The sequence below is a fragment of the Anomalospiza imberbis genome, chromosome 4 (genome assembly GCF_031753505.1).
Source record: "Anomalospiza imberbis isolate Cuckoo-Finch-1a 21T00152 chromosome 4, ASM3175350v1, whole genome shotgun sequence".
NCBI lineage: Eukaryota > Metazoa > Chordata > Aves > Passeriformes > Viduidae > Anomalospiza > Anomalospiza imberbis.
This window is the reverse complement of record NC_089684.1, coordinates 12453268-12479279: the sequence shown is the minus strand read 5'-3', so window position 1 is coordinate 12479279 and position 26012 is coordinate 12453268. Positions and strand designations below refer to the sequence as shown.

At 35.7% G+C, this 26012-nt stretch overlaps 1 protein-coding gene across 21 annotated transcripts in view; it reads left to right on the top strand.

Moving 5' to 3' along the window:
- Positions 1–26012, top strand: part of TLL1 (tolloid like 1) — a 126662-nt gene that overhangs the window by 55684 nt on the left and 44966 nt on the right. For 8 of the 21 annotated variants that reach the window (XM_068187125.1, XM_068187138.1, XM_068187133.1 and 5 more), the window contains 7 exons: positions 91–201; positions 4153–4233; positions 6344–6496; positions 8464–8581; positions 15703–15881; positions 17711–17816; positions 20755–20879. In XM_068187125.1, the coding sequence (XP_068043226.1) occupies positions 91–201; positions 4153–4233; positions 6344–6496; positions 8464–8581; positions 15703–15881; positions 17711–17816; positions 20755–20879 (873 nt within the window). Of the gene's footprint in view, positions 1–90; positions 202–4152; positions 4234–6343; positions 6497–8463; positions 8582–15702; positions 15882–17710; positions 17830–20754; positions 20880–26012 lie in introns of all 21 variants that reach the window. The other 13 variants (XM_068187145.1, XM_068187134.1, XM_068187136.1 and 10 more) reach the window with 4 other exon arrangements.

Below are 26012 nucleotides of genomic sequence, written 5' to 3'. Positions count from 1 at the left end.
CAAAGGTTGTAAACATGGCATTATATTCTTCAGATTGGCTTTATTGTCCAAATAATTCTTTAATTAAATCGAGCTCTTTTTTATTTAAAGCTGTCTTTTGGGGAGATATTGCCTTAGATGATGAAGACTTAAAAATCTTTCAAATTGACAGGACGATTGACCTTACGCAGCACTCCAACGAAAGACTTGGCCATAATACAGGTATACTATTTCAACCTTGTTTTTTTTTTCCTGTTAGTTAATTCTGTGCAGAAGGCAATCTGTGTTTTAAATGTGGAAAGTCAGTATAATGTCTTGGATAACATTAGTTTACACTTAGAAGAGTTATTAAGTAAAAACTATAGGTTCACATTAGGGAAAAGAGAAGCAAAACAATTAATTTTATTCCTGCATTTCTGTTTAAAAATATCTTGTTGAATTGAGGAGCAGAAACTGGTAGGAAGATTAGAGTCTACTCTGCAGGTGGTCATGTGGGAAAGGAAACTCTACAAAGCTGTGATTTCATCACTGAAAGTTCCTGATAGCAGAGCCCAAACACACTGTAGAGAACATATGTGGTATCCTGGAGGCAAAATTGGAAGCTTGGCATTGCAACACTGCCTTTTGATTTTTTTTTTTCACTGTTTCATCCAGTTCTGTACCCAGACCTAGAGGAAACCACTAGAATGTGTTAGTCATCCTTGCTGGATATGCCTTGTCTAAAAACCCACTGTTTAGTTGACATTTTAATGCACGTTTCTATGCTATTGTTAACCTACAATGCATTAGCACCAGAAGCTGCAATCTGATTAACAGAGGCAGCTGGGTATTCAGACAGATAGATAAAGAGATTTTTTTTTATGTGTAAATGTCTGTTTGCAAGAGAGAAAACATAATCCATGCCTAAATGGATGTCTGTCTAATGTCTAAAAATATTTATGCTTTCAGGTTGTGAGTTGTAAATTGATAACTGAGAATTTGTGAACTTTCAGGTTATGATACCAAGAAACCCAACTTACTGAGAAATAGTCTGGAAAAAATACTATTAGACGATGCAAAAATATATTATAGAAATTTGTTTTCTATTAAGTATGTTTTATGTCTGCCTGAACTGAGCTACCATAATTTATTCCTGATATGTGGGGAAAAAAAATTCAGACCAAAGAAGCAATTTTGAATTTAAGCTTTCAATATTGATACATCTAAAAATATTTTTACTCATTCTGGGTAGATGCTGGGATTAGAGTATTTTTATGACAACTTAAAAATTTATTTTATGTCCTTTCCCATCCACTAGTTTTTCCAAAACAGGAAAACTTTTGATCACATCTAGATCAAAAGTTCATTTGGAATTTAAAATGTTAATAGAATTAGTGGTGTCTCTGCTCTCCTCTCCTTCAAACAAATAGTTTTAATTGCCTTTGACGATATCTCAGGCACTAGTTTTGTTGAAAAAAAGTAGAACATCATTGATCATTTCCCCTTAAAGTGAATCCAGTCAAGTGATTTCTTTGGCTTGCTGACTCCCGCTTCTTTTTGCTTTTCTATTTTTCTTTTAACTGCAAAGTTATTATTATTTTTTAGTTTCCACACAAAAATATAAATTTCTAAGCATTTTTAAAATTATATTTCTTTTCTAATATTTAGTTTTTCCTTTTTTATGTGTTTTGTGATATGCACATTACCTCTTCTTGTGGATGGTATCCTATTCAGGATATTGAATCACCCTGTTATGTACTGCTAATGCATTTGGATCAGTTTTTTCTACCTTTATTGCACAACAAGAGTCAATGCAATTGTGATGATCAGTGGGACTAAACTTTGGAGAATAAACTCTCCTAAGTTAATGACTTCATAACTGCTCTCAATGAATGCTCAACATTCTTGATCTTTCCAAAAAGAGCATTAGAGAAGTCAATTTTACACTTGACATATGTAATTTATTTTTGTAAATGTACAATATTCTTGATGTGTAAATTAGGAATTGTGTGCTCATCTCCCCTTGTTTCAAAAGAGCAAATTGCCAGCTAGCTCATTAATATTAGGTAGCAACTGGAAAAGGAATAAAAGCAATGCCAGATATATACAATCTAGAAAACAAAATTTAGCCTGTTACAGACACAATGGCAATGAATTGTAAGCTTGATTTCTGAGCACTTTCTGTTGCAGATTTTCACAGACTAAAAGTGACAGCAGGTAGAAGGATTAGATACTTGGTTGTAAACCATCAAGATGAACTGGTGGAGTCCCAATTGTTATTGCAACTCTAATTAAAATCCTGAGGCTCACAGGCTCTGATTCACTTTATGTGACTGCTCCTTTTTGTGAGGATTATCTGCCTGAATTTGCAGGGTCAGGTAATCTGTGAGCTTCTTGGAGTGTGGATCTGCCATTTTATTTTTCATTTTGTACAACCAAAATGAGTAATCACTGTAAACAGAAAGCCAGTAAAGCTGATAACATTTATGTGTATATTTTTACAAGTCCAAACTGCCAAAAGTATCGTCCTTATCCTGTCTGAATTATGGGAATATGCAGCAAATAGGAATTAAAACTTTTGTAGTCTATATGGTTTGGCAAGGCTACATGTTAATCATATAAGGAAGCTTAGTTAAGCGAGAGACTTATTCTTTGTTTTTTCTCTAAATGAAATACACAGACTGCAATAAGACAGAAGAATGTTTTGGGGTTTTTTTTCCCGTAAAAATATAGTATAATACTTTCTTTAAGTAACTAGTGGTTTCTTTAGGGGTTTTCTGTTGTTTTTGATAGTTGATGCTTATAATAATTTTTTTAAATATTTATTTGGAATGCTTAGCTATAAGCCTTATTTTTTAAGATGAATGTGAACATGAGAGACAATTACATTAATGATGATCAATGTTATATCCTCTGCACTTTATGTTATAGTTATCCTGTAACTTGTTGGAAAAGAATGTGTTGATCTATTACCTCATCTATTTAAAATGTTTTTAAAAATTTGGAAAATTTTTCTCAAGGGAGCCAGGAACTATGTGACAGCGTAATGCAAATAATTAGGCACGTTGTTATTCACTGAGCAGCCACACGCTCACTTGCCTTATATGGAATTTTCTCCTCTATAATATGAATTTAAGTTGCTGTTTAAAAATATATATTTTCTGCATAGATACTAAAAATTTTTATAGAAAGTTGGGAAAGGCCTTTTTAGTGGTGTTAGAAGCATCAGTGGTCTAGTTTTTTCTATCTTTTTACTTTTTCAGTTGTTAAAGTAATTTAGAAACTCTCTTGTCCTATAATAAGTAGTGCCTTGTAAAATACAACTTACTGCAAACCTGTAAAATCACAAAAGTTTAAGAAAAAATCTGAATTATTTAATTGACTCATGTAGTGTAGTCAGTGTTATTGCTTCTGGTTTACTGATGTTTGAAAAGCCACTTGTAGCCACAAAAGGTTTAGGTGATTGGAGAATGTAGCAGTACCCAGATGCAGTAAACCCAGAAATGTGTTTTATTTCTGTAAATGGCATGGTAAATGTTAAAATAAATTACTTCCTAGCTTAGTTTTTCATTGACTGCTGTAATCACACAGACATATCTGTATATATACCTGCCAGGTCTTACTGCAATATGCACCGGTATGTGATGTTTCAAAGCCTTAAAAGTGCATTGACATCTATTTGCATGCTAGCAAAGAAAAACAAATATTTTGTGGCAAAACCAACCAGATTAAGTTTTGCTGGGTTGGTTTGTTTGTTTATTTTCTGATGAAATTTTGTCTGTTTGCTTTTTCTCCTTCCCCTCCCTTGAAATGAGAAAATCATGGCATGCATTCAGGAAATTTCTTTGAGAGTAACCCTTTTAGCTGTCAATCAATATGGCTCTGAGGATGTCAAGGTCACCAGGAAGAAAAAAGCTCCAAATAATAATTAGATGATGTAATTGTCATGACTTGCCTGAATAACAAAGACATGTTGGCTTACATTCATGGAATGCATATTAGATAAATTTTCAGCTAATCATGTGTTCTTATTGCATTGTCAAGAATACTTGAAATGTTTTTATGGAAATTATTGAAGAATATGAAGCTTCCTTTAGGAGGGCTCTCTAGGCTAATCTAGTTGCTGTATGTGAAAAATTCTATGGTTTTAACTTATGAAAATTCCTTTTTTTTTTTTTTCTTTTCTTTTTAAAGGTGGCTTTGGAGAGCATGGAATGTCAAAAAAACGCAGTGCCCTCTATCAGCTTATAGAGAGGATAAGAAGATTTGGCTCTGGTATTTTCACTGTTTAAATTAGCAAGTTGCCTGATGTGATAGTGTATCATGAGCATTAATGATGATAGTACTTTAACACTTTAAAGCCTTCCTGTGTTACTATTGGCATAAACAAATTATAAAATTATTAATGCAAATATAGTAATGAAGAGATTAGCTCTTTATTCCATTTTCTTAGCGTTCTTCTTCCAGCATGAAATCTGAAAGCTAAAACATAGTTTTAAATGTCATATTAAAAATTGCTTAACTTTGTTTTATGACTGTGTTCACAGTTATGGGCTTAACTAATGCCAATACAGTGTCTTTTTCTTGCAAGTAGACTATGCTGGAAAACTGCTAATATGGTTTGTTTCCTACTTTTTTCTGGATCCAGGTGGGGCACTGATTCATACTGTGAAGCATTTGTGGTGTGTTATGCTGAACAAGTATATTTTTATATTAACCATACTCTTGTCAATATGAATGTAGGTAAATTGAGCAGCATATAGAAGTGGAATCCCCCCAAACTCTGGCTGAGTTTATATTTGATGCAAGAAGACATTACTTTAATGTCGTGTGAAACCTCACTTCAAAAAGGAAAATATGTGAAACTCCATTGTAATTGCTTCACATTGTGTTAATCAGAGCATGGTAACTGCCTTTGCAGAGGTGCTTCGATATATAATCTTCATTCTTTAAAGGAGAATTAAACTTTTAGTGTTGCATAAATTCTTGTCATCTTTTGGGTGCAATTTGGAATAAATTTCTCGCTTAGATCTCTAAAGAGCACCAGTAAAAAGAATTTGAAATGGTAAAACATCTAAATAAACATGTGATGTGGTTCAGTAATGACTGCATACTAAGTGTAAAAACAGTTTTTTGATAAAGAGTCTGCATATACTGTAGACACATTGTGTGTAATTTGTTGTGTAATTCTCATTTACACAATCATTTAATTACAAAGATAAGTAATTTGCTCTACCTGTTTGTTGTTTTTTTTTTTTCTTTTCTTTAAACCCTGGAATTTTCTGTATAGTTCCTGGCATAATTCAAGTTACATGTTGATTGTCACAAAGGCAGGCTTTTCTTCCCATGTATCACAGCTTCTTCCCTGCCTTGTGCTGTAGCTTCTTCCTTTTCTTCCTATTGCTGCTCTCTCAGCCTTGGGGCTATGCCAACATTCCTTACCATGACTCTGCCCTGGAATCCTCCCTGATTCTGACATGGTCATTAACACTGAAGTGCAGCTGGTACCACAGGGGATTCTCACAGAGAGAAAATGTAATCTTCCACGAAGAATAAGACATAAGGCTTCCACTGCACCGAGTAGGATTTGTTAACCATCTTTTGAGGGATCCATTTTGATCAACTGGCCAGATCTACAAACTAAGTTATAAATTGTTGAGAAGAAGCACCTGTTTTGGTGTCTAAGTCCTTGTCTAACTACCCTTTTTCTTTTCTGTTCTCATAGTAGGTTTCAGCTGATTTAGAAAGATTTCCCTGTAATGAGATGAATGGGGATAGTATCCCTGAAAATGGTAGACTTTCTTCTCTTGTAAAGAAATTCCAGTCATGAGTAAAACCTACCTGTGGGGTTCCAAATGTTAGTTTATGGAAAATGTATGATTTCTTACTGTCCAGTGCTTTAAAGATGGTCATTGTACTTGCTTTTTCCAGATCATACAACAAAAATGAAAAGGGATAGTGAATGTCTTGATTGGCTTAAGTCTGTCCAAACTCTGACATTCTTTGCTGGAAAAATCCTCATTTATTTAAAAAAAAACAGATGAAAACAAAAGCCAGGAAAAAAAATGCAAAAAACACCACCAAAACCACAGGGAGTGTGATTTCTTAAATATTTTTATTAAATGAGAAAATCCAGTTGCACTTACGCAATGCACATTCCAGTTGATAAACATACGTGCAAGATTGTTACTCTAGATATATTCAAAAAATGAGCATTCAGACTTCATGTCTTTCTCAGAAAACTATGTAATAATAGACTGTCACGTAACAGCCATGCTCTACTTGGAAAGGGCTTAAAGAAGTTTGAGTTTGACCTGCTAGAAAATAATTGCTCTCTTTTTTCATGTGTGTGTGGTCTCATTCAGTGTTTTAATTATCATTGCAGGTTTTGAGCAAAATAATACATTTAAAGGAAGAACTACTGTAAAATACTCAGGGAAAAATGAGAAAAACCGATTTCCCAGAGCTGCTACATCACGAACAGAAAGAATATGGCCAGGTGGTGTCATTCCATATGTCATAGGTGGAAATTTCACTGGTAAGTTTTGTGCTTTGCCTGAAAAGAAGAAAAAGAAGAAAGATAATTTTTTGAAATTGTCTTCCTTTTTTTTTCTTTAATTTTTAAAAGGGAAGTCATGCTGTGGAAGTCAATAGAAGGATTGGAACAGGCCTGAAGTACATCTGTTTTGAAAATATTAGTCATACTTAATTGTTTTCAAAGGCAAGCTACATAATGTATAATAACAAATGTATAGCAACATTTTAGAGAGGGAAAGCTCTATTTCTTTACCTAATATTTCTTGTTGCACATTTGTTTCCATGAGCCTAAGTAATGGAATGTCAAGGATTTTTTTTTATGCAGTATATTTAGCACAAGAATATCTTTGATTTAACTGGTGTGACATGTATTCTTCTAAACTGATTTCACTTAACAAACTGACTCAAATGTGTTTTGTCATTCCTCAATGTGGTTTTCAGATGGGTGCACACAGACACTGTATATGACAAAAGGAAAGACTGGCTATGCTACAGATAAAATTCTTAGCAGGAAACTGTAGAAAAAGTTAAAACATTTGTTATCCTTGAAACATGTAAATAGATCAATATCAATGTGGATGTAAGAGATAATTTAAAACAAAAACAGAGCAAGGAAAGCAGAGAGATAAGAGAAAATATATGAAATAGCATCTTCTTTATTGTATATGATTATAAAGGGAACCAAAAGAAACATGCAAATGCTCACACATTGTATATGGAGAAACCAGAGTCATTCCTTTCAAACTGACAGCTACAGTCAGGCTTTAGTTTGGGTATTTACATAGTACTGTGCCAAATGTGACCTTTGCGTTAGGATTACTGCCTTCTGAAATAATCGTAGCAAACTAAATGAAAGCACCATATTAAAGACTTCGCCTTTTTTATAATGAAAGATAAATTCTAAAGCTTAGAAAAAATGTCTTAAAGATAAAAGAAAAGGGCAAGATGGGATGGAACAACCTTTATTTTTTTAGAATCTGATGTGATTTGAACTTATTTTTACAAAGTTTCAGGTTTAGTTGTCTGTAAGTTTAAAAAATGTTAGATTTTTTGTTTAATTGTCCTATGTTTTAACCTGCAAGGTGAGTGTATTTCTGCTAGCACATTCTTGCCAGAAGCAATACAGATATATTCTCACATGTTTCCTTTATGTCAGTAAGCCTTGTCTTTTGTCACACAGTGAAATTACATTGCTCTGCTCTCTGAAGTTGTGTTCTGTGCTGAGAGTTGGCCTGGATAATTAATTCTGCATATGGGGGATAGTTCTGACCTTTTATGAATGTATTTCTCATTTAAAAATAAAATACCTACGTGTGCTTTTACCAAATTATGAATTTCCCACTTTTGGTGGATCATTTGTTTTCTGAGAGATTTTGATGCAAAGAAGGGGAGACTGGTCCCTGTTCACGACATCCTTATTTTAATCAAATGTTTTTACCAGTATGCCTGTTTGCATGGCTTAGATTAAACTGGTGTCCAGAACTGAAGGCTGTAGGGTTTTTAATTTTTTTTCTTTCTACTAGATAGATAGCTATGATGTAAAATTAGTAAATTTTGCTTGTCCTTTTTCTTTCTGTGTTTTTTTTTTCTCCCCCAATGTGGTTCACTTGATAGTTTCATCTGGGAAATTGCTTAGTGAATGTGATGCTGATGCAGGCAGATAAGCAATGCTGTATTTCTTCTGCTGTCTTCCTTGGTGTAACATAGTTGTGATCTTTATTGCAGTTTTTATATTTACTGGGGTGTGTCAGGCAGTGTTAGCCCCCTTGCAGGCATATCTGTTATGAAGAACTGATGGCCTGAGTATCCCTTTAGCTGGAATCTTGTCATACATGGGACTGCTGGGACACACAGGGCTTCATGATTCACTGACTACTTCCAGACCCATATTCCTAGTGTATTGGTTGTAAGAAGGAAGGTGCAGTTAGGAGAATCCTGTGCTTTCATCCGCTGCACTTGCTGTTGCAGGCACGCAGCGCGCCATGTTCAAGCAGGCCATGCGGCACTGGGAGAAGTACACCTGCGTCACCTTCATCGAGCGCAGCGACGAGGAGAGCTACATCGTCTTCACCTACAGACCCTGTGGGTAAGTGTGCACCTGTGGGAACACACAGGCCTGCTCTCAGCCTTTGGCTCTCAGCCACGTCTGTCAGCTTTGCACCCGTAAGGTTATACTTCACAGGAAAATCAATAATTACTGCATCTAAATGATGGCTTTTAAATTCATTGAAACAGCTATATGTGGTAACTTTGTAAAGCTGCACCTCTTTTCTCTGTTTCTAGATAAAATTTTCTTAATGTATGCACATATAGATGTAAGACTTTTTCTAGATAAAATTTTCTTAATGTATGCACATATAGATGTAAGACTTTTATTTTTTGTTTTCTGTCATGCTTCCAATATTCATATGTGTTGTTCTAAAGGTATTTCAGGTTTATCACTTGTTTATTCTTAGGTTTCTCCATGTCACATATTTACTGCTGAATTAAATATGGGCATCTACCCCACATCCCTTTTCCAGCTAAATTGTTGTTTGTTGTAATTTTAACTCTTGTATTGCTAGACTATCCTTGCCCAGATTAGTTTAATCACCAAATTTATGGGCATTTTGCAAGTTCCTTCTTCTGGGTCACTGATGTGTAAAAGTGAACAGGACAGGTTTTATTATTCAGGAGTGCAGCTTTCCATTAATTACCATGTTCCATCTTCAGATACTACTGCTCACAAATGCCTCTGTCAGCCATATTTGCTATTTATTCCACTCAGAATTCTTAATTTCATGTAGTGCTCAGTGAACTTCCTGAGTGCACCATATTCATTTCCCAAGAAGAGCACATGCTGCCTGTGGAAATTCTGTGCTTCTGACAGTCACCTCCTGATCATTGAGCCCTTTGCTTGTCTACTTTTGAATCGTAATAAGCTAGGGTAGTGAAAAAAAGTTTTGGGACGTCCTTGTTCTGTATGAATGATCCTGAATGTGTTTAATTTATGGCCTCTAAAATTACATGTAGAATTATCTGTTTGAAGCAGCCATTGTATTTTTCTTAAGGTATAGGACAGCATAATAAAATCTACTCCTAGGCTACTTTTGAAAGTATAAAAAAAAGCATTGCCTTTGCCCCTGAAAGTCTCTGAGCCTCAGATCCTTGCAGCAGGGGAGCTTATTCTGTGGTTTCCTGTCATGTTCTTGTGCCACTGTAGGTTTCTGTAGACCCCCTTTAGAAACGGTGCCAAATGAAATGGACTTTTGTTCTGAGCCAGCATGGGTATTTTAGGTAATGACACCACTGAGATAGGATTCACCCATTAAGTAGGATTCAGGGATACAGACACACAGCTGGAAGAAAAATGGAAATCAGAGAATAATCATGATGGTTCCCTTACACTCACAGAGGCAGAAAGCAATTTAAACAGAAGAGTGTGAAAGGTGTGTTTTCAGGCACTTTAGAAAGAGATTTATGGAGGTATCAGCTAAATGTAAATTCTACAACTTCAAAATACCCAAAGCCAAATGACAAAAAAAATCTCTCCAGCCAAGAACTGTTCCTTAGGCTGCTGGATGTTTCATGAGATCAAGTCACTTTAGAGGAAGGCTGGATTGTGACCAGCTTTAACCGTAAGGTTGGAATACACTCAGTATCCACCCTCAAAGTCTATATTACTCTTTGTCACTAATGTAATTTAATTGAAGGGTACTTTGCAAAATACAAATAAGTTACCAAGGTTGAATCAAGTTAAAAATAAAAGCAAAGAAGGGTGTGGCTATGAAAAGTCCATCATTGATAAAATAAAGCCAGGCCAAACAGAAGGGGCATCTCAATGATTTTTCTGGGGGCCCACAAGTTGTTTCAGGAAGACCCAGATAAATAGGGACATACATTCTCTGGGTGAGCAGGAACTGTGTACGACCCATCAGCATCCAGTGCTGACGCAGGATTTTCCGCGGAAAGAGCCCAGACTGAAGTGACACCAAACCAACTGCAAACACTTTCTGCTGCATGGCCAGTCTCATTGAAACTGATCTTCAGTTCTTTCCCATGGCACCCTGCTGTGTTGGTTTGTTAGCACATTGTGTCAGTATTGTTTGTACTACTATGGCAGCTAACATTCACAGATGGTGGAGACTTTATTGTGCTTAGCACTGTTGAAATTAAAAGCTAAATGATAAACCCTGCCCTAAAGAGCACACAGTCAAAATGTAACACATTAAATGAAACAAAGTGGATAGTCATATATGTGGAAATTCAGGTGGCAGTATCTAAGAAAGTTTCATATGACAGCATTAGCACACTAGCAAGTGAAGTGTTACTGAGCTTTTGTAAACAATAAGGATATTTTGAGTGTAATGCATCACTTCTTGAAACAGTTCATGGGAAGATCATCCCAGAAGGGCAGTGATTAAAAAAGCATATTTGAAATATGGCAGCTGGTTATAAGAGATACATGACTTTCTTAAAGTTGAGAGGTTCCATATCAGCAAGGAATGAGAGATAAGTTTTGATTATCATAGACCCATAGGACTGCAAGGGATCTCAGAAAGATGTCAAATGTATTCTTAAGACAGAAAGTTATTCCTATATCATTGCTGATGTATGCTTATCTAACTTGCTTCTAAAAATCTGCAGAAATGAATATTTCACAACTTTCTAGGAATTGTATTGCTTTAGCATCTTTAATACAAGAATTTTAGGAAGTTTGGGCAGCATTTTTTTGTCATAACTAAACCAGGTATTTCTTATTGCAATTAAAGGACATTAACTTTTTTCCCTGTGGTCATAGAAAAGAAATTCCTTTTACTTTTTGAAGAAACCTGTTGTGTAGTTTGATACTGTTTTTAAATCCCCTCTCAGTTCTATATTCTTGTGGGCTAGAAAACATCTAATTCATTTAACCTTTCCTGGTAAATAGTGTTTTCTGGGCCTTTAATCACACTGCTCTTTTCAGCTAGTCCACATCATTCTTGAAATCGATAGCCCCAAAACTAGAGTATATTTGTCCACAATGAGTCATCACTTCTGCTAGGCCAATGCAAGAGCTCATTCATATAACTTGTAGCCTCCTCATCCTCTTAGGTACCTAAGCACAGTGCCTCTCTGTTTCTCAACAGCTGCCATGTTCAGCAAATGGTTAGTTGGGATGTTATTCCAAAAAAGAGCCGGAGCTCTTTCCACAACACAGACACCCCATCATTGGTTCCAGTCTTTACCAGGTTTTGCACATCTCAAGATGTCAAGTAATTCTTTATTTCCCTTTCTGGATCTCTTGTATAATCTCCTAAAGTTGGCTTGTCTTCACGGCATTTAGCAGTGTTTTCTACGACTGCAAGCTTAAAAAGTGTCTTCTCTGTCTAACTTCATGTAATATTCCAACCAGCCTTATATCCCCCTTGATATCAACTTCTCTAGTTTGCTTACAGACAATTTGGAAAAATGTCAAAAGCTTTACGGCCGCATCCCTTCTTCCTATGAGAATAATTTCATCTGCTGAACTCATAAGCTATAATTATTTTTCATCATGTCTGGTTTATTTAACCTGAGTTTGATAACAGTAAATTATTAAAATATGGTTTAATAATATAGCTGAATCACTAACTCACTACTTTGAAATTTTCTAATTAGTGATCGTCATTTGTATCCATAAGCCGCAGATGTGAAAATAAGAATATAGTATTAAGATACTCGTGTTTGTGATTCTACTATCAAGCAGTGTACACTGGCATTAATATCAATTACAGCAAGTATTTATGCATCTAGATGAGTAAGGCAGATAAAACTCTAATGGGCAACAGATTTAAAACACTCTTTGTTCACTACTGCTTCTCTATCCTTCTGTTTCTTACTATCAAATTGGAAGGGTTCAAAGACTCAGTCAGTATAATTCTCTGTATGCAAAGCCAAAAAAGGGTCAGCATGTTGGGGTGGCATCTAGTCACTATGTGTTAATAAATATTATTGAGTACAAGATCAAGCTTCTGTCTACATAGTAGAACAAAAAAGAAAGGAACAATTATTCATATTGTTCTGGTAGCTCAGCATGCCTTTGATCTTAATTTGTTCTCCATTAGAAGACTTGAACAATTTCTATGATAAAATTTAGATGACTTGTTGCAATCTCTGCTGTATCCTCTTGTATAAGTATTTGACAGATCCATTTGAGATACAGGAAAATTAAATTTCTTTCATATGCTTCTCCAAACATTGTAGAGTGAACAGATGAATATTTTAACCTCTTTGAACTTGCCAGTGTATTAAAAAGACATTGCAGGCAAGTTCTTAAAGTTGGTGAAACAGATAAATTCATCGTTTGAGGTGCACCTTTGTAGCATACTTCAGCTAAAGAACATGTTATAAAAGGTGCTCAATCACTCTTACAAAATGAGAAGAAAGCAGAGTTGTGCTAATTAATCTGTGTGTGGGGGAGGGCTGACTCATGCTTTCAGGAGTTAAATAACCCTGGCAGCTGGCACAGCTTCCCTGCTGGCTATGGTGTGACTCCTGTGTGCAGGAGGGGTGTGATCAAGGCATGGGCTGCCACAGTCTAGAGCACAGTGCGCTGACACAAATGGTGAGGGGTGGTTTATATAAATACACGGGGATAGGCAGCTGTTAGCTGGGGAATGCTGGTTGTAGTTTTGGGGTGGACATTTCCACTGATCAGATAAAGATGCAGGAGACACTTCTGCCATCACAGCAAGACCTCTTAGGGCAGTGAATCAGAATGTTTAGTAACCACGATTGTATCTCCATCCCTGACAAAAGCCAGTCATAGCCAGTATCTCCTTTATATAAATGGAGTTATATCTGTGATTGAAAGAGGCGTTTTCACCTAGGAAAACACTCTGCTTCCTGAGTGAAATTGTTTTGAAGTTCTGTGAACCTCTTTTTCTTGCTTTATATAACATAAAGGTGATCATACACGATTCTAGTATGCTTATGAAATTCATTCACACCTTCATACAGTCAGTGCCATGGCAAGCTGATTTTGTCGTCTATGATTTTTATATTGTCACCTTTTCAAGGGTACAGCTTTTTTAAAAAAGGACAACACTGACCGTACCTGATTCTCTCTTCCTTTGTATCAAGAGTATTTTTGACAGCAGTTGTGAAATAGTATTACTTAAAAGAATGAGCTTATTGTTCCATTAATTTCACTTTCTCTATGTCATTTGTTTCTCATTGCTCACTGTCATTGATCAGCTAGACCGATTAAATGGAATTAAAGATTCATAAATAGTTACTGTCTCCAAATGCTGTCTGGTGCAATAAAGATTAAAGAGATGAGCTTTAAAACCTGCCAGTTGATTCCATTTAAGGGGTGTGACAAATGCTCATACAGCACAGACATCTTGTTTTTTTTGTCAAACACACCTGGGGTCAAACCCTTAATATTACAAATGAATGTACTTCATAGACCTTTTAATTGTAGTTGTCCTTATTCTTTATCTCAGTGCAATTGTTGAAGCAAATTGTTGTAGCTTAATTGGATGTATCTGGTGTGCTTGACAAGACATTTAACCTAACAAATCCTAATGGCCTTCTGTAAGTGTGAACTGCTGCTGTTATTTTAAGACTTGGTGTTAATTCTATTTTCCTTGGCATGTAAAGAAACACTAAATAAATGTCTTTATATTTTCTAGGGAGTACTTGAATCTGTCAAGTAACCAGTGTAAGGGAACTCTCACCCTCTGGCTGCTTACTTTTTAGGAGCAGGTTAGCATTAAAAAAATAATTCCCAATATGTTGGGGTTTAGATGTACAGTGTTAGACAACCTAGAGGAATATTATGTAAAATATTGCAATTAATTTTTTTCTTCTGAAAAAAAGCCTTCTTTAAGATCTGTCAGATGAGGTGCCCTCAGTCATTAAATGCATTTGAGAATGCTCAACCTTTCTTTTTCATTACTATAAGAGTAAAATGTCAAATTATTTTGTCAGACACCCAAAAATTTATCTGATTTATGAAATACCACTAAAAGCTTTCAGAGGTGTTCTAAAACACAGTCTGAAAAAGTTAGACCCTCATTTGGTTGTCCAAAAGAGTATGAAAGGAAGAGAAACTGTAGTTAAAATCTTGTTTTATTATTTTGCTCTTGTTATCAATAGTGTCAATAAAAGCAAAGCAGAAGATGTCACAGAAAGTACTATTTATAATAATTTATTTTTCAGTTTTTCCTTTATATCTGTTCATCTCCAAAGTATCACTGTGAAATATATATTTCAATATATATTCTATATATATTCAATATGTAGAGAAATTTTTTGGTCACCAAATATGTCTTTTCTAGCTGAAACATGTAATGTATATGAAGTCAATAAAATAGGCATGTTAAAACTATTGAAAATGTGTTAAATAGTTATGACTTTAGGTCTCAGTAACCTATTGATTTGCTTTAAGCCATAAATAATCATTAATGTTCTTCAGTTCTGCATTGCAATTTTTCTCTATAGAGTTTCCGCACAGTGGCAAACATGAAGGCTCTGCAGAAGTGTTTAAACTCTTTTAAACAAAAGGATTCTTTCTGTGTTTTCAAAATTATATGCGCTTATCCTAACTTTATTCTCATCAATCCCTTGCTCTGCCATCATGTATTGTATTAAGATGATAAAGGTTTTTAACTGCAAATTAAATTCCAGGACTTCAACAAATGTGTTTAAATGTGTAGAGTCTTCAAGATGATTTTGCAGGACATATAGGTGAATAAGAAACTAAATAGGTTAAAATTGTTTGCATGGTTGGGTTTGAAGGGTTGTGGTGAATGGATGGGGGACTCACGCTGTGACTGAAAGGGCAGTATCATGGGCTTATCCTGCAACCTGTCATTTTTAACATTTTTATCAATGACCCAGAAAGAGATGATGGTGCGTGCTGCCATCAGATCATTGCTTATTTTTATTCTTTTGCTGAAAACAAGTTCCTGTGTCATTCTATAGACTGACTGAATAAACTGTCATGACAGTGAGAATTCTGTGATCAAAGCTAATGTAATTTAAGACCTTGAATAATATCAGAAAAGCCCCACTCATGTGCATTTTGAATAATCAACTGTTCTTTTAGAAGATCTAGAGTTTGTGAAACATTCAAAATAACATTGTGCATTTAACTGTTGATTCTTTATATACTGTTTTCTCATTTTTTAACTGAATTTGCTGTGTGGTTTGTAGGCATATGTATGAAAACTTTTACCTGTGTTTGTATTTCAATTACAGGTGCTGTTCTTATGTGGGTCGAAGGGGAAATGGTCCTCAGGCTATATCTATTGGCAAGAATTGTGATAAATTTGGCATAGTTGTCCATGAGTTGGGTCACGTGATAGGTTTTTGGCATGAACATACACGACCAGACCGTGATGACCATGTCACCATCATTAGAGAAAACATCCAACCTGGTGAGATATTCTGATAAGTATTTTGGAAAGAAAAACCCCTATGTTTGTTTTTGGTGTTTCCTTCATCTGCTCAACTCTATTGGAACTGAGTGCTGAATAGCTGAAATATCTTTTATGCCTGCTATTCTTCTTACCTTGACTGATCTCAAATTGATTTACGAATAAAATACAGAAATATAGTATAATATTTTACAAAGGTCTGGGCAAGTAACAAGCCATTAAAATAGAGGGCTAGAATGAGCAAAATAATCATGCTCAAAAACTTTGAAAGAAGCCACTGCTCTTAAGGCTCTTTAAAAGTCATATTTCTTGAGGAAGGACATTCCTCTTGCTTGAGGAAGGGCATTTCTCTTGTAGGCTTTAGTGAATGATAAGTAGAAATATGTCTGTGGCTGCTCAAGAGCCTTTGACCTGGGAGGTAAGGTGAAGGTTGTGGCAGACAGGCACAGGTCCTGCAGTTTACACTTTGTTCACCTCACTCTCTACAGAACATGCAGCTTTAGTCAGTGACCTCTGTGTTGTTGAGATAAAGCATCTGAGGAACTTGAGAACTTTAAACTGTGACTGTCAGCTCTTTGCCACCCTAGCTGTTTGTGCCCTTGCTTGTGTTGGGTAGGCAAGATGGGAGGGAAGTAGGCGTGTTTCATTTGCAATGTTCATAAATGTGTATGGTCTTTGTGACACACTTACTTTGACTTACAGGAATTCTGTGCTCAAAAAAAGTGAAATCAGAAATTGTCCGATGATACTTGGCATATTTGTCCATTTCTTTAGAAAATATTTTAAGATATTTGAGATATGATGAATCTTTGCCACTTATCTAGGACTTGGAAGGAGACTGGCAGCTGATAAATGCTCCCTGAAGTCTCTAAAGTTCTGAAAGGGCATGCATGTTTGGGCCTTCTTTCTTGTCTCACTGTATTATTGATTTGTGCAGATGCCATGAGAGCTCCTCCCCTTTTCCTTTACTATGATGAGAAAATCAGCTGGAGTGCCATCCTCAGCAGCCTGCTCTCCCTTTCAGTTGTCTCTCTGGTTTCTGACTGAAACTGCTTCTTGTGGTGTGGCATGAGCTGGAGGATCAGGAAGCCACGACCACTGACACATTTGGTTTTTGTTATATTATGCAGCATATGTTGGTTAAAATGTTGATGTCACTGCAGGGTTTTTTTGCAAGACTCCAGTGGGAATATGAACTGGAGTAAGGGGTGCTTTGTATTGCTAATGTACTGATTAGGTCAAAGAACTTAGGATATGGAATTATGAACTAAGTATAACTCCTTTTCTCCTGTTCTGCTCTTGTTAATTTGCAACAGCTGGCTCTTGAAAATGTGACTTTGTAGTGTCTGCATTACATGAAGCCTCACAGAGAAAGCTTTCAGACTTTGCTGAAGCCAAGTCTCCAGTATCCAGTAGTTTAGTGCTGGATTTGGTATCCAGTTAGACTCTTAGTATCCAGTCTAATGCATGAGGGGATTCTTCTGGAGTCTTTGCTGTCAAAATTATTTCTGTTAGAAATTAAGAATCAAACCAGAAATTTGTATGGACTGTACATGAAGTACATCATGGTGTGTGGGGCCTTTATGTCTTAGTTGCATGAGACTAGTCTTTCTAAATCCAAATATACAAATTTGATGTGTGTTTCAGAAGATGTCTGCCCTATCAATTAAGAGGGCATAATAAAGTCACACACTTTCCCCCAAATTGCAAAGATTTATGAATGTCAGTGAGTAATTAGGTTAGGATCTTTGTTGGTTTTCTTTTCGTGTTTGGTTTTTATCTTTACAGAAAAAGATATTAAAGAATCTATAATTATCAATCATTTGTAGGTCAGGAATATAACTTTTTGAAGATGGAGCCTGGAGAGGTGAACTCCCTGGGGGAGCCATACGACTTTGACAGCATTATGCACTATGCCAGGAACACCTTCTCAAGGTTGGAGTCTCAGGTTATACCTTTTGACTTTTAATTCTCTTCCTGTCTGTGAATGCTAAGAACTATGCTTTTTGAAGTATTTTTAAATCCCTTAAAATGTCCCTTGCGACATAATATTCTTACAGCAGTCAAAGCACAGCTTGTTTATTTTAAGTCAAAATAATTTAATTATATTTGAAAATGCATTTCTTTTCTGTTCAGTTTCAAAGCAGCCTTTTGATCTTGCCTCAGTTCTTTAGATTTTCAGACAAGATAAACTGGAAACATCATTTTATATGATACTTTCTTTTAGTGTCCACAAAAATTTGAATTTTGAAAAATTAAATGAGTGAAATGGCTAGGAATGTTATGTGTAATGTGATCTGTTCTCTAAAAGAAAAATAAATCTCCTTTGATGTGTAGAGTTTCGTAACTATGGGTTATGCAGGTAGAGCACAGGTTATTTGGACATCTACCACACAAGCCACAGCCTTTGCTAAGGACTGCAGTCAAGCATTTATAACAGAGCTTGCAGCCGCCTCTCTTTATTTGTACAGATTGTTAGTGTCATCAAAACCTTATAGTAAAGACTTCTGCTGGTTTTGCTCTGTCCTATTGCAGGCTGTTCCTTTCTCAGCTCCTTAGTAACTCAGTGGGGCTCTCTCTGAAAGGATGCAGAGCTGTGGGGAGCTGTGCAATGAGCTGATCCCATGGGTCAGCCCTACCCTGGAGAAGAAGTGAAGGAGGCATTCATCCAGACTCCTATTACATTTCATCATCTAATTATTCTCCAAAAATACCAGAGTAATGTAAAATTAAAAGAAACCTCTCAAAAACACACAACAAAAAGTTTTAATTTGGAAAGATATGTCCTTGGGTGTTTTTTTTCTGTTGGTTTGGTTTGGGTTGAGTGTTTTTTTTTTTTTTTTTTTTTTTTTGTTTTTTTTTTTTTTGGGGGGGGGGGTGTTTTGGTTTAGTTTTATTTAAAATATTGTTCCAATTCATACATTTTAAAGCAAAAATACTAGACAATCTGACACTTTGAAATAAACTGAGGGCCACTAAAATCTCACCAGCCTTTGCAAATTTGTTTGGCTTGTTCTCTCAATATAAATTCTATTATATAAAAATCCAACCAAAGGTGCTATTACTCAGCATGCACATAATTCACCCCTGGAAGAACATGGGAATGAGCCACATGAGGTAGCTATTAGTCACATTGCTTAATCCAATTACACATACCATTACCTTAAGGAAGAGATTATAAGAACCTGTATAAAATAGAGTAATTGAATAAGACAGAACCCCCCCAAGTCCTAGGGCAATGACAACATCAAGGTAATTTGATTTGTTGGCCCTGATTTCACCACTTTCCAAGCTGGCAAAAACTGAGAGTGCCATGAATAGGCATGCCCTGCCTGAAGGTACAAGGGCTTGTTACTTCATACTGTCGAAAAATAGCCAGCAAAGCCCTGAGGTTGGGTATTGATTTGCACTAATTCATCCTGCAAGTGTGAGTGATGCCCAGTGAGGCATATTGCCAGCTGTTTGTTAGACTTTGCTCACCCAGATAAGTAGAAGGAATCACAAAACATCATAAAGTTCTTGTTGTACACAGTGGTTTTGTTCATGCTGTATTCAAACTTACAGTATGTCCCTTTATTAAAGTGCTAAGGCATTCAAGAGAGGATTGCTTTCAAAGTTTTTCAATGCATGAAAAGCATCAGTTTGAGTTTGTGCTGAAATTCAGTGGAAAATAGAATTGTAATTTATAGATGCAATCACTTTCTAAAGAATAACTTGCTTTTGTTCTAGAAAATGATTAATGCCATATGTAGTTTACTTCAATGTTTAGGGTAACATCCTGAGATTATTCTGTCTTTACAGAATTTCTAGTGATGCCTCAAAAATCTAACTGTATAAAGAGAGCAATATGTATCTGCAATACTCAAAATGGTTCATTAATTATAACTTAAAAACCAATATGTGTTTATAAATTGTATTCCTAACTACAAGGATCCTTACCATTTATTAATTTTTGGATCTGTGTTATGTCTGAAAGTACTGGTTTTAATTTTCAATAAAACCCCTACAGGTATAAAGATTATTAAAAAATTAAATAAAAAGAGACTAGAAACATATTCTTCTGTTAACTGCTATTTTATGGGATTTGAAGGCTTTTAAATTCTATAACGTGATAATAGAATTTAGTTTTGTATCTTACTTTATTAAAATTTATTGGAGAATACCAAAATGTTTTAGATCATATTTAAAATCGGGGAAATTTTGAATAAACAGCACATTTGGAACAAGTGTACTTCTCTATGATGTCTTGTCATTTAAGGTTAATGTCACTAAAATCACATATGGTAAGTTGATGTATTTTATTGTGAGGCAAGTAAAGGCTGGCAAGTAAGCATTTCTGTTTTGAAAGTGTCAGCAGCTAGAGTGGAGTTAAATGTCTTGCAATACTTGACAGACTCATGATTGGCAAATGTGTTTGACTCTCACATGTAAGTCAGGCTATAGGATTTCTTACAAAAACTTTGTTAGAAACAGAAGCTTTGTGATTAAGAATTTTGTGCTAGAGATTCACTTAAGTATTTTGATGAAATTTTATATTTTTTTCCAATATGGAAAAATGGCAGTGTCTTTTCCCTGTGTAGTCTTGATAGCAGTTAGAAATCTTCATCCTCTTTTTTAGCAGAAATATAAAAGCTGATATGTTAACTGATGTACTGAGAGAAGATTATTTTTTGGTAAATTTGCATAAAGTTTGCCAACCTGAGGAATTTTATGGCATGTTGTCTGCATTTAAAGTTCTGTATTTTACCCTGTTATTTATGCCAAATGTAAAAACCAGATTTACAAAACAGGTAAATTCATGGAACTCAGACAGTCTTATGAGAGAAACCTGATAGGGGTTTTTGGGGTCTATTTTTATTTTTATTTTTTTTAGGGGCATGTTTCTGGATACCATTCTCCCTTCCCGTGATGACAATGGTATACGACCTGCCATTGGCCAGCGTACCCGTCTAAGTAAAGGAGATATTGCACAGGCAAGAAAGCTGTATAGATGTCCAGGTATTGCACCACAAACAAAAACCACATACTAGCAACTGTTTGACTTGTTGTTCAAGAGAAATTATAAACTTTTTGACTCAGCTGCTCAGCATTCTCTGTGTTGGCAGCTGACATAGGCTGCTGAGGAATTGAATCACAAAAAAAATCTTACAGATAAGGTCACTGGAATGCAAAGCACCTAAGGACAGATGAACTGTATGAAACAACATGACATTTCAATCTGCTTTTCTTAGCTGTTCAACAACTAGAAAAATATGTTTAATATCACTTCTGGTTTGCATACTGGCTGGAGTCCTTTATTTGAATTCAAGTTGAGTGCAGAAGGAGCAAAATGAATTATTGAACTTGGCTGTGAATCCATTATATTTTTTGAAATGTGTCAATGAAAGAAGTAAGGACAACCAAATTGTAAACTCTTGTGGATGAGATGGTTAGATTTTTCTACAAAATTTCTAGAGTTTTAACGGATACATTTAAAATTTAAATATCTTCTGCCTAATTCTGTCATCCTATAATTTGTGTGCATAATAATTTTTTATCTCAAAGTAGTGTGGTTGAGTTGCTGTCTGTCTCAGAGACATCAGTGGCAAGCCTGGAGTAACCCAGAGTCAAGCCTACAGTCCATGTTGTTCTCTAGTGCTCTTTCTTCACTAAGTGCTGCCAGAATGGTGGAAATCTCAAAGGAAAAGGCTTTAATCTCCTTGCTCTAGTTACTGCTGATACCACAGTTAACCTTTGGTGTCAACCAAAGAAGTTCAGAAGTGTCATCTCTCAGTCAGAATTTACCAGCAAGATCCTTGTGGGAGGCTGGACATCCCTGCTCTGTGCCACGTAGGCTTACAGCCGTACTGCTCCTCATGGGAATGAATGACGTCTCAGGAGCTGTTTTAACTTAGATACATTGCCATTTTAACCAGCTGATCAACACAACAAGACTAAAGAAAGCAATCAGTGTTAAAGTAATGAAGTTGTTTCAAACTTGTACCAGCAGCAATGAGATCTGCTGAAGATCTGGGGGTTCTGATGTGCATTTGGTGTACACTGTACAGCTGAAATGCACTTTTCCTTTGTGTTGTCAGTACGCTGAACCATAGTCTTGTATATAATGAGAACAGGCCCAGAGATTCTGGGCCAGCCAGAGCAGAAACCACTTAAACACCTTTTCTTTAACAACTGTTCCTTTGGGAACAATTTCTGCTCTTTCCTTTTGGTATAGAAAGTACTTTAATAATGACAGGCTTGGCAGCATTATTTCTAATAAAGGCATACAGAGAGCAACAACTTCATGAACACAAAGAATATGTATATGTTTTGATAAAAGACAAGTTTTGGAGGAAAGAAGTAATATGTAAAAGTAAAACCGCTGGGCAAGTAGGTAGTATCTCATGATCATATTGACTTAAGAAAGAAAAATGGAAAAAAATTATAAATTAGTCTGTTTAGTCTGTATATAATACTCTAATATGCACTTTCGAAACTGTAAAAGATGCAATGTACATTTAGAGCTAATGGTCAAGGAGTTATTCAGAGAAAATATCCTTTTCATATATCTCATGAAAATGTACTAAGAGTTACAATTTCTTTCAATGTCGTGAAAGTAGTGTTGAAAGTTTGTTTCATAGTATTGTAAAACCACTGTGGTTGTGCAGTAGCAGTTTGCACTTGAAAAGTAAGATTTTTTTGCAGTGCCAGTGAACATGGGTCACATGAATAATAAAAATGAATGGTGATTGAAGGACTATGCTCCTTTTCTGGCACCCAGCTTTTCAAACTTTGGGATAAAACGTATGGCTTTCCAGCTTTACTTAGATGAGTCATGCCATAAAAGAAAGTGAGTTTTAAGAGAGAGGAAAAGGCAGAAGTTTTTTATACAGCACACTATTTAAAATGCTGTTTTTTCAATTAATATTTTTAATAGAAGCTGCATAGCTGAATAATGCAACCCAGACTGAATCCAATAAAGCAAGCAAATCTCTGAAAGTTGTACAGTACTTTTCTTCTAATAAATTTTCCAGCAAATACTGAAACTGAAAATTCAGACAGGCATAAAGCTTTTGGTTTTATGTAAAGAATCAAGTGAACATTATAGTACATAGCAATAAAATCCCTGATATGTGTTGGTTTTGGAGGTATGTTTTATTACCTGTTTCAGACAAAAGATATTAATCATGATGCCTGCTTGTGATAAAACAGCAGTGAATATTTCAATCCTTAGCAATACCTGCATTGTTTCGTGTGTTCATTTGTGTTGCCTTAAATGCAATGCAGTGAAAATGCAGAAAACAATGACTTAATCAGCATTTTCCAGAGATCCACACTTCTATGATAAAGGATTTTATAGTATTGTGCCTGTTTTGTTTGGAGTTCTAGTTATTTCTGAAGACAGTTGCTGGCCCACATCTTTTTTCTGGAGCCCAATGAACATGAAGTTGACCTCGGGGTTGCTGGAAAATACAGGTGATCCTCACAGCAGGGAAGAAGCTGAGCCTTCCAGTGAGTTTTAGATAGTCAGGATATTCAGGGTCATTATTCAGGAAGGGGCTTACTGACAAAGAAACAGTTTTGAAACTGGTGAAGCCAAAGAGTGAGATTTGATAACCTGCCTTTCAGCAGCAGGGTAAGTGCCAGGTCTCGAAAATATAGCAACAGCAATTTTGATGTGTTTTTAACTTTTCCATAGGATTTTTATAAAAGGAAAATGTAATTGCTGATAGGGGTCTGTTACATTTTAAAACCAAATTGTTATGTGATGGAATAATGAGGGGAAAGAAAACCATGAAGTTGAAGTTCTTCTGCGAATCTGATTTTGAATTTTTACTGTCTTGGTATTTGAGAATAGAACTTAAATTCAAGGTTGGCTGTATTACAGTGGTTTTCAGACAGACTAATTGATTAATAAAATGTGTTTTCTTCTAGCTGCTAAAATTTCAACACAAGGTCTGCCTCTATAGTTTTATATAGAAATTGTAGTTAATATTTGTATAGCTTAATAGGAGCAGAAGAATAAGAAAGGAAAATGATGGAGGAAGATACTCATATGCCAAAAGACAGAACAAAAAAAAAGTGTGTAGAGTGGGACTGCATAATGGATAGGAAAGGAGTCTCAGACTAGTGGGAAAATCTGTTTAGAGGAAGAGAAGGTGGATGGACTAACTTCAGCCAATTTACAAATTGCCTGGGTCTGTGATGGTGTTTGTAGAAAAGAGCAGATGAAGGCTGAAGCCTGTTTCTATTTCGTGCTGCTCTCACTGTTCCTCAGGCTTAACTTTCTGCCATCCCTATTAAATTCAAAAAGAATGTTCTGTTTCAAAAGTCAGCCTTTGTTTACTGCATAAGGAGAATTAGGGTTTTTAGATTAAGACAGTTTCCTTGTAACTATAAAGAGGAATCAAGTAAATAGTAAGACCCCAAGTTGCAGTAAACTGATTTAAGTTTTTGATTTAACAAGAACATGATCAGCAGTAGATATTTTTAGGGCTCTGTGGCAGCCTTATATGCCATATATGTATAGTTGTACAGACTTGTGTCTAAGTGTTAAATAACTTAAAGAAAAAGGGTAAACTCAAATTAGCCATCAATGATAGTATGCATTTACTAGTGCTATGTACAGTGGAATGAGATTTGGTTCCCTAAGTGTCCTGGGGGATCTGGGCTTCATCATTTGCAGATTTCACAGTAATCCTTGATGGGGCTTGATTGTGTGTGTAGGCCAGCCCAGAGAGGTGTCATACACAGGCTGTGTAATTAAACGCTGCTGCAGAGTACACTGTTGGGAATTGCTTTGTATAAGCTCATAATCTACCTGCTGCCTACACCCAGTACTAATCTTTACAAGGAGAAGCAAAAATAGTTTCCCTCTCCTAACCACAGAAAATCTTATTAGATGTCTAACCTTCTCAAGCTGTAAAGCAGAGGAGAGTGGCTTTTATGGCTAGAGTCTGTGTGTGGGGAAAGCTAAAGTCATGTTTCTGCAAGTGGTCTAGCCTAGTAAAATTGATATAAGTCATGACATTTGAAAGGGGGAGAAAAAGCATCCCAGGAAACCTTGTAAATATTAATGATTAACAAAGGAATAAAATTGTACAAATGCTTTTTAAAGCAGAGCCATATAAAATTGAAGTTGTAATTGATAGCTTCTGACTTGAAATATACTAAAGTATGGAATGAAATTTAAATAAGTTGCCCTTACCACTCATTTTCCTTCCACATTTCTCTCCCAAAGTGGATTTCATTACTAGTGGACCATTATACAGTAAAAAAAAAAAAAAAAAAAAGTAATGTTCTGTCTTATAAGCCTAGTCATGAATACTGCAGTTACTACAGTCCAAATACAAAGAAAACCTTTACATTCTCTAGTGGTAGAACTTTAACCATTTCCCGTTGCCTAGAAATGTGCTTTTCAACAAGAAATTCCTAAATATCGCCCTGTCTACTGCAGCTTTGGAAGCCAGCCTGGAGCTCAGATCCCATAGAAAATTAATTCAACTATTGATTGGTATAAGCTGTTCCTGTTATAGCTCCCTTGAGTAATCAAGAATTTACAGTTAAAAGATAAATATGGCAAAACACATGAAGTCCAATTGCATTTTATAAATTCTGATTGTGTTAATTCTTAGTAGAAGCTATCTACTTACAAGTTTTTTTATGCCTCTGTTAAATTTAGAGATATTTCTGAAAATAATTTTAATTTGATAGAGAGCTCCCAGGAGTTTAATATGGACAGAAGGTTAATTTTCATATTAAATAGCTTTATTTTGTAATTCCTGGGGGGGAAAGAAGAGTTCCATGACTCCTTTTGCAGCTTAAAAGCCATTGTTTTTGGTCTATACACATCTTCTGTATGTGGAGCACGGAGTGTTCTGACGTAGACTTAATGAAACCATGGATGAGAGAAAGAATAGCAGAGGGCTCTAAAAGAGGTGAGAGGAGGACTTGGATTCTTGTGGAAGTCTCATCTTTAGGCCCTACTGTCCTTTACTCCAACAATTTCACTGTTGGCTTTTTCTGAAGTGCTTTATTTATGCGCTGTAAGCTGTGGCACAGTTCAACAGCTCTGGGGGAACCCAGTACAGAACTCTGCAACTTAAATGTCTTTGCATTCATTGTTGTGTTAAAAATAAATTGTGGTTAATA